At 51.3% G+C, this 18,585-nt stretch overlaps 1 protein-coding gene, 1 long non-coding RNA gene and 1 other non-coding gene across 3 annotated transcripts in view; 1 reads left to right on the top strand and 2 right to left on the bottom strand.

The window, feature by feature from the left end:
- Positions 1-7,446, top strand: part of LOC116151404 (collagen alpha-1(I) chain) — a 9,211-nt gene extending 1,765 nt beyond the window's left edge. Inside the window, exons 2-4 of the mRNA XM_064494241.1 lie at positions 3,039-3,123; positions 3,375-3,438; positions 4,452-7,446. Coding sequence (XP_064350311.1) covers positions 3,039-3,123; positions 3,375-3,438; positions 4,452-4,685 — 383 coding nt within the window. The 3' untranslated portion in view covers positions 4,686-7,446. The remainder of the gene's footprint in view (positions 1-3,038; positions 3,124-3,374; positions 3,439-4,451) is intronic.
- Positions 7,447-9,034: 1,588 nt separating this feature from the next.
- LOC135323009 (uncharacterized) lies at positions 9,035-11,682 on the bottom strand. The gene is made up of 2 exons (XR_010384061.1): positions 11,506-11,682; positions 9,035-10,277 (listed from the first exon to the last, which is right to left on the bottom strand). It is a non-coding gene; the product is annotated as an uncharacterized LOC135323009 (long non-coding RNA).
- Positions 9,992-10,100, bottom strand: LOC116151408 (U6 spliceosomal RNA). Its single transcript, XR_004135033.2, has one exon. It is a non-coding gene; the product is annotated as a U6 spliceosomal RNA (small nuclear RNA).
- Positions 11,683-18,585: the final 6,903 nt, after the last annotated feature.

Genomic DNA, 18,585 nt, shown 5'->3' with positions numbered 1-18,585 from the left:
TCTATTCACCTATGGCTATAACTGTTTGTATGAAACAGATAGTAATAGAATCTCAAACCCATCTAAAAGAGAAAGAAAGGAAGGAGAAGGGGGGAAAAAAAAAGTCTCTATTATTTTCTTGCTTCCCTCTGCCACTCTTAATGATTTAGATGTCTTCTTTTTACAATTTTGTGTTTATTCCGTTTGGAATGAATGGTAGTGATCACCTTTCCGGTGATGAGTGGTCTCATTTTTGTACCATCCTCCTTCTTCTCTATTTAGAGTAGACCTGTTGATGTTTCTTTTAGCATGGGTTCAGTGTTGCTAAACTCTTTTCGTTTTTGCTTGTCTGTGAAGTTCTTTACCTCCCCTTCTATTCTAAAGGATAGCTTTGCTGGATAGAGTATCCTAGGCTGCTTCTTTTTGTTTGTTTTGTTTTGTTTTGTTTTGTTTTGTTTTGTTTTGTTTTGTTTTTCATTCAAGAATTTCAATAGATCTTGCCACTCCCTTCTGGCCTGTAGTGTTTGTGTAGAGAAATCCGCTGAGAGCCTTATGGGGGTTCCCTTGGAACTCACTCTTTGTTTTTCTCTTGCCTAAAGGCATTTAGGATCATTGCTTTATCCTTGACTCTGGCCATCTTGATTAGCCTATGTCTTGGTGTGGGCCTGTTTGAGTTCTTTCTGTTGGGTACCCTCTGAGCCTCCTGGACTTGGATATCTGATTCCTTCTTTAGATTTGGGAAATTTTCAGTCATGCTTTCTTCGAATACCTTTTCGGTCCCCTTGGTTCTTTCTTCCCCTTCTGGAACCCCTATTGTGCGTAGATGGGCACGCTTTCGAGGGTCCCTTAGGTCCCTAAGATGGTTTTCGTTGTTCTTTATTGGTTTTTCTCTCAGCTGTTCTGATTGGGTTCTTTCTGTTGTCCTGCCTTCTAGGCCACTTATTCGTTCCTCTGCGTGATCTAGCCTGCTTTGGACAGCCTTTAGACCAGATCTCATTTCAGCCAATGAGTTGACCAGTTCTCCTTGACTCTTCTTTATAGCTTCGATTTCGTTTTTGACGTATAGTATATCTCTCAACACTATCTCTTGGAGTTCCTTCAGGACTTGGATCACTCCTTTTTGGAAATCTTGATCGAGCAGGCCATCCACGTCTATTTCATGGATCGTGCTTTCAGGGAATTTCTCTGGCTCTTTTAATTGGGAGTGGTTCCTCTGCTTCTTCATAATGCTCCTATCTCTCTGGCACTGTGGCTTAAGGAGTATCAGTTATCTATTGGGGTCCTTAAGGAGTTTATGTATTTATCGAAAGCCTACGCAGGCATAAAACTTTAAAAGAGAGAGGGGGATAGGGGGAGAGAGAGAGAGACAGAGACAGAGACAGAGGGGGAGAGGGAGAGAGGGGGGTGGGGGCAGGATGTTAAAAGAATGGAGAAAAAAAGGTTTGAAAACAGTGTACGATCAATAATAGAAGAGCAAGTTGAAGCAGAATAGCAATTGAGCTGAGACGTCTTCTAAAAGCCTTTAAAAACAAATAGAAAAGATCAGAAAATAATATACAATTGTTTCAAAAGTAAATTTTTAAAAGGTAATCGGAAATAGAACAGATTTTAACAAAAGATAAAACAGAGGATTTTAAAAGACGGGAGAAAGAAAAGGTTTGAAGACGGTGTGTAATCATGAATAGAAGAGTAAGTGGAAGCAGAATAGCGATCGAGTTGAGACGTCTTTTAATAACCTTAATAAAAAGGAGGAAAAAAATCGAGAAACAATATTTGAAACCTGTGAATAACCAGTAACAGGAGATCAAAACCAAGAGAATGAAAAAGGGAAGGGGGTGGATGTTTAAAAATAATAATAATGAAAAGACTTGAAACGAAACATTTAAAAGGGATTAAAACCGTAAACGTATACGACTGTTCAAAAGTAAAGGTTAAAAAGGTAACAGAAGGTAAAACCGATATAAAAGAGATTAAAAAAGACAAAGGAAACGAAAAAAAAAAAAAAAAAAAAGAGGAAAAAAAAAAAAAGGATGTGTTCTCCTGGAGACGGTGCGCTCTTAACGGTTTCACCGAGAAGTCTTTCTGTCGTCGCCCTGTTTCGTGAACTCAGCTTGCTTTTTCCGCGGGCCCTCTGTCGGCGCCCTCGTCTGTGCTGCCCTCGGTGCCTGTGGGCAAGTAGATCGCGCCCCCTCCTGGCACCGCGTTCGGATGCTGCGTTCCTGCCGGGAAGGAGGGAGGGTGGCTGGCCGCCTGCCCTCTCCCGGCGCCGGTCGCTCCGCTGCTCTGTGCGGCTGTGTGCTCCGCCTCGGGTCGGCGCTCCTCTCCGTAGGTGGGCTCGGGGAAGACCGTGGAACCGCCCCGCCCCTGCTGCATTCCAAAACTCGGCTCCTTCTTAGTCTTGGTGGCGCGAGTTCTCTGAGGTACCGGGGCAGATATATAATATCTGCCTCAGGCTGAAAACGAGTCTCAGTCCTGCCTAGGAGGTTGCAGAGCCCACGGGTGCGGATTCGAGTCTCGGCCCCGCCCCCGCTCCCGCCCCCGCCCGCGCGCTGCGCGCCGCGCGCCAGGGGCTATGGCGGCTGTGGCTGCGCCCCGCCTCTCTTCTCGCGAGAAGGGCCGGTGATGGCGCCGCGGGTCTGAGGAGATGGAGGCTACGGCGCCCCTCCCCCCAGGGCACACCGGCCGTGTTGCTTTGCCTTTCTTTCCCCGTAATGGACGGGTTGGGGGGGCGGGTTGTTCTGCTCTGTATCCCCTCCCGGCCACGGCGCGTGGTGCCGCCGACACGGTCCTCTGCCCGGCTCGTGCGGCCTGTCCCGGCCCCCGGCTGCCGGCCTGCGACTCGGGCTGGGTGTCGCGGGGACCCTCTGTGCCCGTTTCACTTGGATCGGTCGGTCAAGGGGCGCTCCGGGCAGATCAGAGACTCGGAGGCTCCCCCACCGTCCCGTCGGCCTCTCCGTTGGAGAGGGGGAGGTTTGGCGAACGAGCCCTATTCCTCCTCTGCCGGTCCCTCCCGCACTGTTTTGCTTTTGACTCTTTCTTTTCTCCTTTTCTCCTACCAGATTTTGGGCGTCTTTGTCTTTCGAAGAGGGCGGTGTTCTGTCGGAGTTCCGCAGGTGGTCTGATTGGCCGAGTGGGTCCGTCGATGTGAGTTTTGGTGTATTTGTGGGAGAGGGTGAGCTACGAGCGTCCTTCTACTCCGCCGTCTTGCTTCTTCTCGGGTTATTTTTGAAGAGTAGGTGCTGGGGATTGAACCCTGGACCTTTATTTTTTGCATGCTAAGCATGGGCTGTACTGCCTGATCTCTAGACCCTCCCCACCGCAACCCCCCCCTTTCCCACCGCCTCCATAGTACTCGATGAATCTCCTACCTAGATATCTATGCTTCCTTGGAATAGGGCCGTCGTTTTCTTCATCGGATTGATGCACGTCTGTGGATTCGTCTCGTTTCTCTCCACTGCGGTGGGTGGCATCGGGGCGTGGGGTGGGGTGGAGTGCCGTGGGCTGGGAACAGTTCTTCACGTGTAGAGGTGGAGCGGAGCGATGAGGATGGTGACTGTTTCCCCGAGTGCTCGCGCCGGGTGATGGAGGCCTGTGGTCTGACTTGGAAGAGGACTCGGGTGACCAGAACAGAGCCCGTGTGGGGTCGTTGTGGAGGGAGGAACTCCACCCCCCCCCCCAGCCCCAGCCAAGGCACTCGTACCTCATCGAGGGACGGTCGGCCGAAAACAAACGAAAGCTGTCAGAGGTTTGGGGGTGGGGGTGAAGGGGTGTGTGTGTGTGTGTGTGTGTGTGTGTGTGTGTGTGTGTGTGTGTGTGTGTGTGTGTGTCTGTGTCTGTGTCTGTGTGTGTGTCTGTGTGTCTGTGTGTGGTGTGTGTGTGTGGTGTGTGTGGTGTGTGTGTGTGTGTGTGTCCCCGTTCCCCGTACCACGGTCTCTGGTCGAGGCCCCCCCGAGCGGAGAAACGCACGCCAGGTTGTCCGGCCGCGTGTCCCTGCCACCCAGAGATCCCGAACCGTCCCGCTCGCTCCCCTGCCATGTGCCATGTGCCACCTGCCTGTCGGCCGGGCGCTATTTTAGACCCTGCGAAGAAGTCGACCGGACGGACGGGCCGGGCCGGGCCGGGCCGGGCCGGGCCGGGCTGAGCCGAGCCGAGCCGATCTGAGCCGAGCCCGTCCAGGCTGGGGTGGGTGGTGCTGGGTTCAGAGGAGTGGGGTACAAGCGGGAGGCGGGCGTCGATGGAGGGGAGGGGGAGGGGGAGGGGGAAGGGAGAGGAAAGGGGAGGGGAGGGGGAGCAGGGATGACGATGGTCTGGGGCTTGGCTTGTGGGGTGGGGGTGGGAGGGATGGTAGCCATCCTATGACTTTCTCTCCCTACCCCGCCTTTTGCAAGTCTGTTCGAGTGACAAGGTGGTGCTGGTTTCTGGCTGGTGCACACCATAGTGATTCTGTTCTTCTTTTTCCTGGTCTTTTTCAGGAACCCTCGTCCCGAGGGACTGAATCTAGTGCCCTGTGCTGCGCGGTACGACCTAGGGGTCGAATCTGCCAGGAGAGGACTTACAAGGATTTGGAGGATCCTGGAAAACTGCTACCATCCAGAATCCTACATGGATGTTCAAGATCTTGTGGATGGACGGACGGACGGACGGAAGACGGATCGAATGGAGGCCCCGCCCCATCCCCTGGACCCCTAGGCCCAGGAGGATCGTGATGGGTCTGGAAAGGACTCTTCCGACGAGGGTCTCGGGATGGACTTTCTCGGTCTGCGGAAGGTGTTTCTGCACAAAGAGGAAGAGAGGGGCGTTCTCGGCCAGAGAGCCCGAACCGCCTCCTTTCAGGGATCCGCTCCAGTCAGGGTTGGGGTCGGGGTCAGAACGCAGCCACCGACAGCTCCCCTCCCTCGTCTTGGCTCTCCAACTTGGGAAACCCTCCTCCCTGCCCCCTCACCCATCTTCTCGTCAGCCGGCCTCCAGCTTCCCCGTGCCAACCACCTCTCTCATGCTGCCGGACTTTCCTCCTCCTTGGGCTGCCAGGAAGCTCTCCCGCTCCTCCACGTGCTTTGGCTTGGAATCCCTGACAAACACAAGCGGTGCTGGTGGGCGGGGCCGCGGGCGGTGGCAGAAGGACTCCCTTCATCTTATGGGAGCGATTTTTATCTCCATAGAGGTGGCGATTGAGAAAACACATAAAATCACTCAGAAGAATACCCATGTGTAGTGTCCCTGACCTAGATCCGTGTCTGTCTGTCTGTCTGTCTCTCTTTCCTCTCCTCTCCCCTCCTCTCCTCTTCCCTGTTCTCCCCCCTTCCCCCTCACCCCTCCACTCCTCTCTTCTCCCCTCCACTCCTCTCCTCTCCCTCTTCTCCTCTCCCCTCACCTCTTCTCATTTCCCCTCCCCTCCCCTCTTTTCCCTCCTCTCCTTTCCTGTCCTCTCCCCTTTTATCCCTCCTCTCCTCTGCTCTCTCTCTCTCTCTCTCTCTCTCTCTCTCTCTCTCTCTCTCTCCCCCCTTCACTTCCCTCCCTCCTCCCTACCCCCCCAACCCCTACCTTCACAGGGCCTCATAGATTGCAATCGGTTTCCATGAAATGTGATGAAGAGGGAATGAATTTTAGAATGATATCCCCATGCCATCGAATCCTTCTTCCCCAGGGATAGCGACTTATTTGTGGTCGTGTTTGTTTTTGTTTTTCTTGTTGTTGTTTTGGGGCGCATCGAGGGCGCAGGAGGCGTTGGGAGTGAGGGTGATGTTTCTCTTTCTGTCTGTCTCCTCCTTAGGAAGGATTTTAAGAGGAGGGAGGACCCACAGAAATCTACCATCTTGTCTCGTACTGCAGCTGTGTTTGAGCTTCCTATACGATCTGGGCGGAACACTCCCCACCCTCACCTCAAGCCGCCATTGCCGCCCCCTCAGCCCCCCTGCACCCCCGTCCAGTCCCACACTTGGGGCGGTGGTTGGGCATAGGGGGATGTTGGCGGGGTGGTGGTTGGTGGGGGGTGGGGTGGTGGAGGAAACCAGAAAACAGACCACTGTGGCACGTGGGTGACTGGGGCTTCAGGGTGAAGGAGGATGAATAAAATGGCCGGAATTAGGCTAACGGATTGCTTCTTCTTTTTTTGGCGGGGGGGGGAGGGGAGGATCATTAGGTCATTCATTCATTCATTTGCTGGGGGGGGGGTGTCATTCGGTTTCTTATGCTCGCCCTGAAAACGGTCAACTGTCCTGACTGACTGGTTGCTGCTCACGGTTCCAGGCCTGTTGTTGAAACTGGAAGCTATCGATCTTACTGTTTCTACTGTATTTCACTCATTGAAAGTCATCATCATGCTGGGTCTCTGAGTCTTTCTCCGAGGAGAAGGTCGGTCACGGGACTAGTGACCTGACAAAATAGCCTGAGTGACCAAGAAGGCCACACCTTGAGTGCTTATGAGATAACGAGATCTAACCACCAGCCTCTATAGAATGGGTCACCTGGAGGCATCGTGACACCATTCTGAGTCTTCTGATGAGAAAACGATTCTGTGGATGGTGATCGATGCCCGATTGTTTGAGCTATGGCTCTAGAACCACCCCACCCACTCCATCCCCAAGGTGGGTACACAGTTTTGAAGACGCTAGCCTGCTGTGAATCCCCTTTGCCCGGCAGAGCGATAAAATGGCCTCTTTGCTTCTAAGCTCCAAGACCTTGTCTCTGGATTCTTGGGCTCGTCGGGGACGGGGGCCGAACTTTTGGCAACAAGCGTGCTTCAGAAACAGCGGATGCCCGAGAAGGACACTCTGCCTCTCCCTCTTCTTCCGGGCCTGAAATGGGGAGGAAAAAAAAATCGCTTCCCCTGGAAGCCGGAGTCCGGAGCCCGCCATCCGGAGGGACTTCTGGCTTGGCCTTCTCCTGGGGTGGGGGGGAGGGCACGCCACTGCACGTGTTCTTTGTCAACTCCCTGTTTCTCTCTTCTCGAGTTATCTCTTTGGGACGGCTCCCACACTGGGTGAAAACAGACAGACTGGCTGGTATGTCTCCCTACCCCACCCTTCGCCCCCAAATGACTGATCTCCTGTCCCATCAGAATCACCACTTGTTTTCCAACGTGGCTTTCTTGGATCCTGGAGGACTTGTAAAGGAAAAGCCCAGCTGGGCTAACAAGCTAAAGTCACAAATCTAAGTGTGATAAGTGTCCGTTTACTGATCTAAGTTCTGCTGGGCTAACTCGTAAATCTGAAGTTTAGTGTCAGTTTACTGGGCTAACAAGCTAACTCGTAAATCCAAGCTCAACAAGTGTCAGTAACGTGATCTGTTCCAAATTGATAAGCTCCAGTGTACTGATCCTTTGCTTTTTGTTGTTTGAGCCTTATTGGCGAATAGACCCATATTTGTAATTAACCCTATGAAACCTCATGTGCACGTCTTGGAGGTGCTCAGAGCTTCGGAGCAGAAGCCCCTCTGAGCCCGCCGGCGTAATAAATCTGAGTACTCCAACCCTCCGAGTGGTGCTTGTTTCTTGGCTGGCCTGTCATTTCCGTAACAGACTGATATCAACTTAGAGCCAAGATGGGCGCAGAACTGAAGGAGCTTCTCGGCTGGCCTAAGAAGCCTGTCGTCGTGATGTGGGAGGCATTCTTTACGAGGGACCTATCTGATTAAGTGCTTGACCGCCTTTTGGACTTTGAACCAACTTGGAGATAGGAACTAGGATGAGAGGGCACCCGAAATAGCTCAGCAAACTCTTCTCCATCCTTAGAAGACAGACAGACAGACAGACAGACAGACAGACAGACAGAGTGTGTGTGTGTGTGTGTGTGTGTGTGTGTGTGTGTGTGTGTGTGTGCGCGCGCGCGCGCGCGCGTGTTTGTGCGCGTGCGGGGGTGTGGGAGAGGGAGGAGATGACGTCAGCGTACTGGACACTGTTTCAGTGACATGGGGAGTGCTGTCAACTAGGAAGGAACGTCATGTATTCTTCAGCCTTGTGTCTGTACAGGTGGGTACACTCAGGGTTCCAGAAAGGATGGGATATTCCTGGCAGTCGTCTACTGCCCTGGCATCGAGGGCTGGCTGGCTGGCTGGCTGTCATCCAAAGTGGAGGCTCTCGTGAAAGGGACGGAACCGAGTCCCAAGGAGATGCCTCCTTCACTGACTTTCATGCAAACACAGTGGACCACAGCCTCCGGAAAGAGGGTGGGTGGCACACGTGGCCCCAGTCTGTTCTGTCCATTCGGCAAATGGCCTGGGTTAGGGGAAACCCAGCATGGCGACCATCCGACAGGCCGACCCACCGACCCACGGACGTGCTCGGTTTCTCCCAGCTCCCTGGATGACCTCCCCCACCCACCCCCACCCCACCCGCATTCCTTCACCCACCGTGGTGTCTGGTGTCAGGGCACTTGGAAGATGACTCCCATTGTTCAATAGACAGGGGCAGGAAGATTCCTATAGGACCGCAAAAACAGTCAACTGGCCATACACACATACATACATACGTACAAACGTTTTGTCCCCAGAGGCCTCAGACCTCCTCTCTCTGGACCCGCTGAACCCCAGTAACTGGCCCCCATTCAACTGCCACATAGTAGGGGTCATCCAGACGTTCTTGGGATGGTAGGTATGACTTCCAAAGGGGTTGAAGCCTTCCTTCCCCCGCTGCAAGCCTGATGCCATCAGCATGGCCAGGACACTGCTACAAACAAACAAACAAACAAACAAACAAACAAACAAACAAACACACACACACACACCACCACCACCACCACCACCACCACCAACAACAACAACAACGACGACAACAAAAGACAAACACATGCGTATGTGACTTGGGGACATACTTTCCGCAGCCTCCAGGGACGAAGGCACTCGCTTCGCTGGGTAAATCCTACGAGGCTTCACTAAAGCGCTTGCCAACTTACTTCTCAGAAGGATCGATCTCTGCCCCCATCACCCGCCATCATCAGGCAAGGTCGTCAGAATCCATGGGAGATATAGACTAGAAGAAGAAGTAGAGGAAGGAGGAGGAGGAGGTGGAGGAGGAGAATCAGTGACATGAGGTGTGTACGACTTCTTGTCTCCAAGAGGATTGAGTTTTAAATTTTTTTCTTTTCAGATACAAGGGAAAATAAACTTTTGTTTTTTCCCCTTCCTTCCCTTTTAGAGGCGGACACCCACATGGTAAATATCATACCTCTGTCAGCAGAATGGAACCCTTTCTCTTTTTCTCCCTCCCTGACCCTTCTGGGATTCAGAAATCCTCCGTGAGGATTTTTCTATTCTTGGCAGCAGAGTTATTAGCATCATTGACTTGGAGGCAAAAACTTAGGTTTCCATTAAACTGGGATAGACATGCATGGATAAGAGATACTAGTGCTACTCGTTTTCCTTAGGGTTCCCCTGTGTCTGTGGTGTGTGTGTGTGTGTGTGTGTGTGTGTGTGTGTGTGTGTGTGTGTGTGTGTGTGTGTCTGTGTCTGTGTGTCTGTGTCTGTGTGTCTGTGTGTCTGTGTCTGTGTCTGTGTCTGTCTGTCTGCCTGCCTGCCTGCCTGCCTGCCTGCCTGCCTGCCTGCCTGTTTATTGTAGGAACTCTCTGTCAATGGAAGTATAGTTGACTTACAATGTTGTGTTCATTTATGACGTACGGCATAGTGATTCACTTATTCACACACACACACACACACACACACACGTATACTTTTTCAGGATAGGTTATTACAAGCTATTGAACATAGTTCCCTGTGCTAGACAGTAGGACCTACTTGTGTACCTAGTTTGTATAGGGTGGTTTATATCTGCTAATCCCAAACTCCTGATTTATCCCTCTGCCCTCCCCCATTCCTCCACCCTACCCTGTCCCCTGTGTTAACCATCGGTTTCTTTTCCATGTCTGCGAGTCCAGTCTGTTTCTGGTTTGTAAATAGGTTCCTTGGAGTCTTTTTAAAATGGAGTTATTTATGTATGGATGGGTGTCTTGACTTACTTTCAGATCCCACCTAGAAGTGATGGCATAGGATATCTGTCTTCCTCTGGGTGACTGACATCACTAAAGCTACGGAACTCTTCACGTATGTGCGTGTGTCGTCCACGTTCAGGGGCCGTGCTGATCTTCTCTGGATGGTTCCCGTGTTAGTCGATGTGCTGTGGCAGCAAGCGCTTGCCTTAGGGTTTTTGTCTCAACCTGAAAGCCGGCCCGGAGACTGAAGGTCTTCTAGTTGCCTCCACTATCTGCCTAGGACCATCTCCACGAACGTTTCCCATTTTCTCTCACCCTTTTGTCTTGGCATCATTGAGTACTAAAATGCTCCGTCTCCTGAAGCCCTGCAGACTGAAGCTGGACAACGGGAGGTAAACGTCAGAGAAATGGCCACAACAGCTCCTGTGGAAACCATCCTAGGGCCTGTTTTTGGAGGAGCCGCTCAGAGAGTTGAGCCGAACACCCCAGGACATCATCAGAGGCATTTCAAACTGCTCGAGCCATTTCGATGACCCCGATGTGTGGAAATCTCCTACTAGACTGACCCCCTACTCCCGGCCCTGAATCTGGTTTCTCATCTGCTCCAATGATTAACCTTTGTGCTGTACTTTGGTTTTCCACACAAGTGCCTCTTAGGCGATACCTGACTGCTTGCTCCCTAGGCCTAGCTTCAGAAGCCCATCGACACCACCGCCTCCTGAGACGAGATACTACAACTGTTTCCTTGAACAGACCTGTTCTCAGAACTAAGAAACTGGGTCCATGAAACGCAGGCCCTCTAGGAAACTATTCCCTCCCTCCTGCCCCCACACCACACGCACGCATGCACGCTCAGACGCACGCACGCACGCACGCACGCACGCATGGACGCACATGCACAGTCAACAGCCCAGCTTTTAATGTGTAAAACTTCCAGGGAAGTTACAGAATAGGGAAATGTTGGGGTCCAGAGTAGGCTGCCCCAAAATGTGCCCGATGGACTATGCTGAATGAAAGGGACTTCACAACTGGCCAAGGGGGAGGGTATAGGTCAGTGGTAGAGTGTGTGCTTAGCAAGCAAGCACAAGGTCCTGGGTTTAATCCCCAGTACCTCCGGTCAAAAATAAATACATAAAATCGAATTCCTCTCCCCGCCCCCCCCCCCCAAAGTATACACTGCTGTATGTCAACTCTGTCTCAATAAAACTGGAAGAAAAAAAGGAAAAAAAAATGATTTAACAAAAGAAAGAAAGAAACAAACAAAGAACTGCCCGAGGCAAGAGGAACACTCTGGCCCTCCTTTCTGCCTCCCTGGAAGCAGGGGAAAAAGAATTTTGTTTTTTTAAAGTCTCCCATCCCAGAGGAATCTATCAAGTCAGAGGTCTGCTTCCATGCCCTTCCATGATTCTCAAACGGTGTAGTGGGGTTTACCCAGATTAGGAAAAGGAGGGGACTCCTTTGGCCTGAGACCAGGCGAGATTCTCCCCCTCCCTCCCGCCTCCCTCCGTGCAGTTGGGACGGGGTGGCCTAAGGGTGGGGAAATTGAAACCAAAGAACAAAAGCCGTTCAACAGAGAGGAGCCGGAGGCCAAGTCAAAGGCTCTGACCTGAGCACAGAGCTTTCTGCATTTGAATGAAGCGATTGAACGAGGCCCTGCCGAATGGATCCTCCTGACGTCCCCGCCCCCGCTTCCAGGAGACAGTCAGTCGATTTGGGACCGATCGGTGGAGAAGGCCTGTGAGGCGGCGGCGGCGGCGGTGGCGGCGGCGGCGGCGGAAGCAGCGGCGGGGGCGGGGGGGGGTGGTGCGCGGGCGGGGGCGGGACCAACGGTCGCTCCAACTCTGCCTGCCTGCCTGCCTGCCTGCCTTCCTGCCTGCCTGCCTGCCTGCCTGCCTGCGGGGCTGAGGCCTGAGGGCCACGCTGGTTCCTGCCACTCAGGGAAACTTCTGCGGGTGTTGCCGAAAGATCGCCCTCCCCGACCCCGTCCCTGACGAGCCAAATAACCCAGAGACAGGGTCTTAGAGTTTAGAAGAAAAGAGGCAGCTTGATTGCTTTGCTGGGCAAAGGGGACTCACAGCAGGCTAGTGCCCTCCAAACTGTGAACCCGTCTTGGGGTTGGGGTTTCATGCTTCTGTGGACGAACAGGTTGGAGCATGAAAGGGAATCACAACAGGCGGGAGCACAAAAGGTGCTCATGATCAACAAGGGTCTCTGATGAAACTTGCTCCTAAATCTGGATGAGTGTCTGATAACATGGGACCTCCTGGTGGTCTAGTAGGTCATCAGCCCGTGACCTTCTTTATCTGGTCAGACTCACCCGGCGGCACCAGCGCCACGGAGGAACTCGGGGTGGGGGGTGGGGGGTGGGAGGGGGCTGGTCGTTCTCCTGAGCTTATCCTCCCGTGACTCCCTTCCTGGGGAAAGACTCAGACGCCAAACATGATTGTCAAGTTGAACGATCAGAGGAAGGTCAAATCAAACAGTTAGAATCGACAACTTTAGCTGTTTTTAACAGTGGGCCTGGAGCTGGGAGCGGTGTCTGGTCAGTCGAGTTTGCTGATCGTTCTAAAAGCAAGCAGTAAGCATAAAGCCAAAAATTGGCTTAGCCTAAGTGCGGCCACTTCATGATTCCTCCTTCACTGGGGGCTGAGGCGTGGGGGAGGGCGGGGGTGGGGGACAGGACTGAGGTGGCGGCGAACTTCTCCGTGAATGCTCGGAGCCGAACTGCTCTCTGGGCCTAGGTCTGAAAAAGGCCTGAGTCTCAGCTATGACAGATTCTCTCTCTTTCTGGGCACATGGACTGACTCGCCCCGCATCCTCCCATCCTGTCAGACCCTTTGGACACACACCTCCACCTGAAGAGTTCTTTGGCCTCGTCCAGAAAAAACAAACACACGCACGAACAAAACCAAATGAGCACACAGAAACCCTGCTGATCTCCTTGGACCCCATTCACTTCGGAGAGTCCCTCTCGTAGAAATCCCCTCTGCTCGATGATTTCACCACAGCCGCCTCCCTTTCTCCGGCACAGTGACCCCCACCCCCACCCCTGCGTGGGCCCTGTCCCTCTACCTATCAAAAACCAAACCCCAGGAGAAAAGAAAATCAGAATGCTGTTTTGAGCCACTGGATCTGTGAAAGGAACCAAACAGAAAGCTGAAATAACCAAACCAGCCGAACACCAAAAGCGAACAGACAGATACCCCAGAAAGAAGGGCACGCTGACCCTTGCCCCTTTCCTTCCTGGAATCAGGACATAACATAGATCTACACCCCACCCCCCACCCCACCCTCCCCAGATGTCTTCTTTATGCCGGAACGAGAGTGACGTTCTTATTGTCAACGGTGCTGTTATGGAAATGACAGGCCGGCCAAGAAACAAGCACCACTCGGAGGGTTGGAGTACTCAGATTTATTACGCCGGCGGGCTCAGAGGGGCTTCTGCTCCTAAGCCTTGAGCACCTCCAAGACGTGCACATGAGGTTTTATAGGGTTAAGTACCAGCTTGGGGTATTCGGCCAATAGGCACGCAATAGCTTTAGCAACATCATTATCACGAAAGTAGAGGCAGTGAGGCAGCAAACCAACATTTCAAGGCCAGATATGTCTCTTTGAAAATCCAGCTGGCTAGCAAAATATGAACAGGGAATCAGCAAACCGGCACTTATTAATTTAGATTTACGAGTTAGCCCAGCAGAACTCAGATCAGTAATCCGACACTTGTTACACTTAGATTTGCGACTTAGCTTGTTAGCCCAGCTGGGCTTTTCCTTCACAGTGTAAAGCGGAGAAGGAGAGAATTCTGTACAAACAGACCTCGATGAAAAGAATCCTCACCCTCTTTTAGGCCCCCACCTCAACACACGTGCGCGCACACACACACACACACACATGCATGCACGCACGCGCGCGTATAGTTACTCCTGTTCTCTCTCTTTCTCTCTCCCTCTTCCTTTCTTACTGATTTTTTAAAAATGTTTACTGATAACACAGAAAAAAATTGCTTAAATGTTGTCCAGGAATGATATTCATTTTTGAAAACATGATATATATTGTAAAGGATTTGGGCTCCCTTAGAAAAATCCCAGTCCAGGCACGATTGTATAGCACCTCCTTTCACTTTCAAGTGTCTCATTTCAGACAATAAAGTAGCCAGTCATCTTCCTTGTGCATGACCTTTGTAACTGGCACAAGTCAAACGGCACAAAATTCAGACCCAATCTCCTGATCCATATGATTCTCATATTCTTTTTTTTTTTTTTTTTTTTTTTTTTTTTTTTTTTGCGAGTCCAGAAGCTATGGGTCTGTGCCAACCACCCGTGGCTGTTCACTATCCAGCATTTCTTCCATTATCTTTATGTTGTCCTGTTTCTTGGAAGTATTAGTGCAGCTACTTTTCCCGATGGTCTGTCTCTGTCTCTGTCTCTCACTCTTTTCTCCTTCTTTTTTTTGGGGGGGGGAGGAGGGGGATGGGTTTGATTAGGTTATTTATTTATTTTAATGGTGGTTCTGGGGATTGAACCCAGGGCATCATGCATGCTAAGCAGGCACTCTAACAATGATCTATATCCTTCTCTACACCGCCCCCCCGACCCTCCAGCACCGCCCCCCCCGTCCCCGGCCAGGGCCTGTCTTTGCTCAACCCAATAGAAAAGCATTTATGTTTTGCCAGTTTCCTGGGTCCTTCTTTGTTTCATAAAACTGAGAAGAAATACACGTGGAAGTTCTCTCCTATGAATTGAACAGACTGAAGATCCTTTAAATAACCAAATGAGGTGGAAGTGCAGAGAGTACCATACGGGAACACACCGAGGCACATCGTCATCAAATTGACCAAAACTAAGGATAAGGAGAAAATATTAAAATGAACGAGAGAAAAGCAGCAAATAACATACAAGGGAACTCCCGTAAGGTTATCAGCTGATTTTTCAGCAGAAACTCTACAGGCCAGAAGTGGGTGGCACAACATACTTAAAGTGATGAAAGGGGAAAACTGACAGGTAAGAATACTCTATTCAGCAAGGCTCTCGTTCAGATTTGAGGGAGAAATCAAAAGCTTCACAGATAAACAAAAGCTACAAGATTTCAGCACCATCAAGCCGGCTTTACAAGGAATGATAAAGGATGGTCTCAAGTCATCAAATCCTAAGAAAAGAGAACAAAAAGATGACAGAGAAAGGGAGGGGGGGAGAGAGGGAGAGAGAGAGGGGGAGAGAGGGGGGGAGAGAGAGAGAGAGAGAGAGAGAGAAAGAGAGAGAGAGAGAGGGAGGGAGGGAGGGAGGGAGGGAGGGAGAGGAGACCTTCGAAAGATTGCTTTGCCTGTTTAGGGTCTTCCGTTGTTCCTTAAAAATTTTGAAATTGTTTGTTCTAGTTCTGTGAGGAATGTCGTGAGTATTTTGACAGGGGTTGCATGGAACCTGCGGATTGCTTTGGATAGTGTGGCCATGTTGATAGTATTGATTCTTCCAATGCAAGAGCACAAGGCATCTTTCCATTTCTTTGTGTCATTTCAGATTCTGGAGTATAGATAACCTCCTCGATTAAGTTTATTTCTAGGCATTTTACTGTTTTTGACTCAATGGAAGTGTTTATCCCAGTTATAAAATTCTGGTTTTTAAAGTGGAGGGGGAAAAAAAAAAAGGAAAGGAAGGGCCACAAATGGCAAAATATCCTTCTTTCTCATGGGTGAATTGTATTCCATTACGTGTGTGTATGTGTGTGTGTGTGTGTGTGTGTGTGTGTGTGTGTGTGTGTGTGTCCCCTCTTCTTTATCTATTCAAATGTTGATGTGCACTTAGGATGCTTCCGTATCTTGGCAATCATAAATGATGTTGCTGTTAATAGCAGGGTGTGTGTATCTTTTTGAATTCATTCTTCTTTTGTGGTTGGCTTTATTCCTTTGATAAGTATGTAAGTTTAAAAAGCTAAAGCTCTAAACCTTCCTGGAAACAATGAACAGTACATATATGTAAATTAAAAATATATGTGCAGTAAAAACATTTTAAAAAAATAAATAAATAAAAAAGAACGAAAGACAAGGAAATTAGCTATCAAGCCGTGAAAGACATGGAAGAAACTTAAAAGACATCTTACTAAATCAAAGAAACCGGTCTGAAAATTGTTACCAACTGTACAATTCCAACCAAATGACATCCTGGAAAAGGCAAAGCTCTAGAAACAATCAAAAGATCATGGTATCCAGGGGTTTGGGGAGAGGGAGGGAAGGAGGAATGAACAGATGCAGCGTGAGGGATTTTTAAGGCGATGAAATTATTCTGTAGGATACCATAGTGGTGGCTGCATGTCATTGTACATTTGTCAAAACCCATAGAACGTACAACCTCAAGAGTGAACCGTCCTGTAAACTATGGACTTTGATGGATAATAACGTGTCCATGTCGGATCATCAGTTTTACCAAATAGGCCACACTGATGAGAGATGTTGAGGGGAGTGGAGGATATATGCGTGGGTGGGGAGGGCTATGTGAGAACTCTCTGTATTTTCTGCTCAATTCTGCTGTGAGCCTGAAACTGCTCTAGGAAATAAAGTCTATTAATCAAAAACAAAAACAAAAACAAAAACAGAAACAAAAACAAAAACAGAAACAAAAACAAAACACCCAAATGAGGTGAACCAGGATTCAGTCATCCAAAATGGAGCTGGACGGCCAGTGGGAGGAACTTTGTTGCAGACATAGTCCTGTTTCAGGGAGGGGGACGTTGTCCCCTCCCTCTACACATCTTGAGTTCTCTGGGCTGGACTGATCCAAAAATGGACCCCAGACGGATCGTTGAGCAGGAGCGACAGGGAACCTACTGTCTTTCATTCAAGCACTCATGTGTCCCCGAAGCAGGCAGCTTTTCTCCGTTTTAGGACAAGAAATCAGCCCTTTGTGCGAAATGGGCCGGGCTGAGAGCCTTTGGTTTTGGGTGACCCGTCCGTGAAGAATCGAGACGGAGTTTGGGTTTTGGGGAGGGGGGGAAGCCCCTGAAAGAAGTCACGAGGTTGGTTGGTTTCTCTAGGCTTCCGGGGCCTGAAGGCTCTCAGTGGGTGATCAGGGTGTTTTCCTAAGTCCAGATGCAGGGAGGGCACCCTCCACGGAAGTGATCGATTTCCCGCTTTCAGGGAGACAGAAAGAAGAGTCTGAGGGTCCCTCTTGCGTCTGCTGGCCCCTCGGCTTCTTCGGTCACTCTCATTTCTAACCCATCCGTGTGCCACGGAGGCACATACATGTTTGGGGTGGCCTCCCCTGGGTCCCGACACCGGCATCAATGGGGGGAGGGGGGGCATGAGTGGTCAGAACTGTATCAAGCTCAAGGGCACCACCAACCGGTTTCAAAAACAAATCTGCCAGCAGCTGCTAGCCGCAGCCTGGTCGTTTCAAAGTTCCCGCCTTGCTCTTGTGGTGTGTTTTCTTTCGTTTCCCCTTCTCCACTTGCCCCGTGGGGTAGTCTGATGACACACACTTCCAGTGCTTCTTTCTTGCATCTGTGTCTCCTGGGCTGCAGTCCTAAGAGCCCCCCCCCATCGCCCCCGCCCCCCCAATCAACTCGTTTCTTTACCCTCCACCAGGTCTCCTGGCTTGGAAATCTCGGCTCACAGCATGTGTCTCGTGTCCTCTCTGAATTCACGGGCCCAGCCATCCACCCTAAGGAGACGGAGGGAGGGAAGGAAGGTTTTGACCTGGCGACCTTCCTTGCCGGCATCCTCCGGATTTGGGACCCTTCAGTGCGCCACCTGCCACCCGCCATACCACTCTCACCCTGAGGCCTAGCCCTCGGGGCTCCGTCCACGCGGAAACCTGAACGCGGACGGACCTGGACGGTGGGCGGGGTGGGGGTGGGGGTGTGGAGGGGCTTGCTTCATCACTGCCGGAACCGTGGAGGCGACCGGGACAGACGCGTCCTTCAAGAGGTGAAGGGACACGTCGCCCGGGCTAGGTCCGTGCCACAGCATGTGATTTGGCTCTAAAAAGGAAACCAGGGACCCGTGGAGCCGAGAGACCTGTGGGAGACAGGCGGGGCCGTTTCTGCGTGCCCCTGACTCCCTGAAAGAAGCCAATCTGAAAAGGTGGCATCCTGTAGGGTACCGGCTCTGGATGACATTCATTCTCAAAAGGGCAAAAGCCCCAGAGAGGGTGAAAAGATGAGTGGGGTCGGGGGTGGTGGTGGTGAAGGTTGTCTGTGTGGGTGTGTGTGTGTGTGGGTGTGTGGGTGTGTGTGTGTGGGTGTGTGGGTGTGTGTGTTGTGGCGGGGGGTTGTTGATGAATAGGTGGAGCACAGGGGACTTTTAAGCAGCGAAACTCTCCGGTAGGTAGGTCCACGATGGGATGAAAACCAACGTGTTGGATATGGCAATACCTAAGATGGGGTGAACTGAAAGAACCCTTCTGGGTGTCCCGCCCCTCAGCCGAAGTTTAAAGTCCTTCCTAAAGCCAGAAGGTAAAGACACACGAGAGCAATCTGAGGGGCCATCGCTGAGGAGTAACAGCGAGGCCAGTGAATCCAGTGAAAGACTGACTGACGTGGGGGCCTGGGTCCCTCGGCTCGACCCCCTTCCCCGGGAAACCGAAGCCTTCGACGCAGGGATGCGCTTTGACACGCTTCTGTCTCATCGGAGAAGGCTTCTTCTGCCTGGCATTGCGTGACGGGGCCGAGAAACCCGTCCTCTCCTCCTCTGCGTGAG

Source organism: Camelus dromedarius, chromosome 15 (assembly GCF_036321535.1).
Source record: "Camelus dromedarius isolate mCamDro1 chromosome 15, mCamDro1.pat, whole genome shotgun sequence".
Lineage (NCBI taxonomy): Eukaryota > Metazoa > Chordata > Mammalia > Artiodactyla > Camelidae > Camelus > Camelus dromedarius.
The sequence above is the reverse complement of the archived record's forward strand: the minus strand, read 5'-3'. Positions and strand labels throughout refer to the sequence as shown.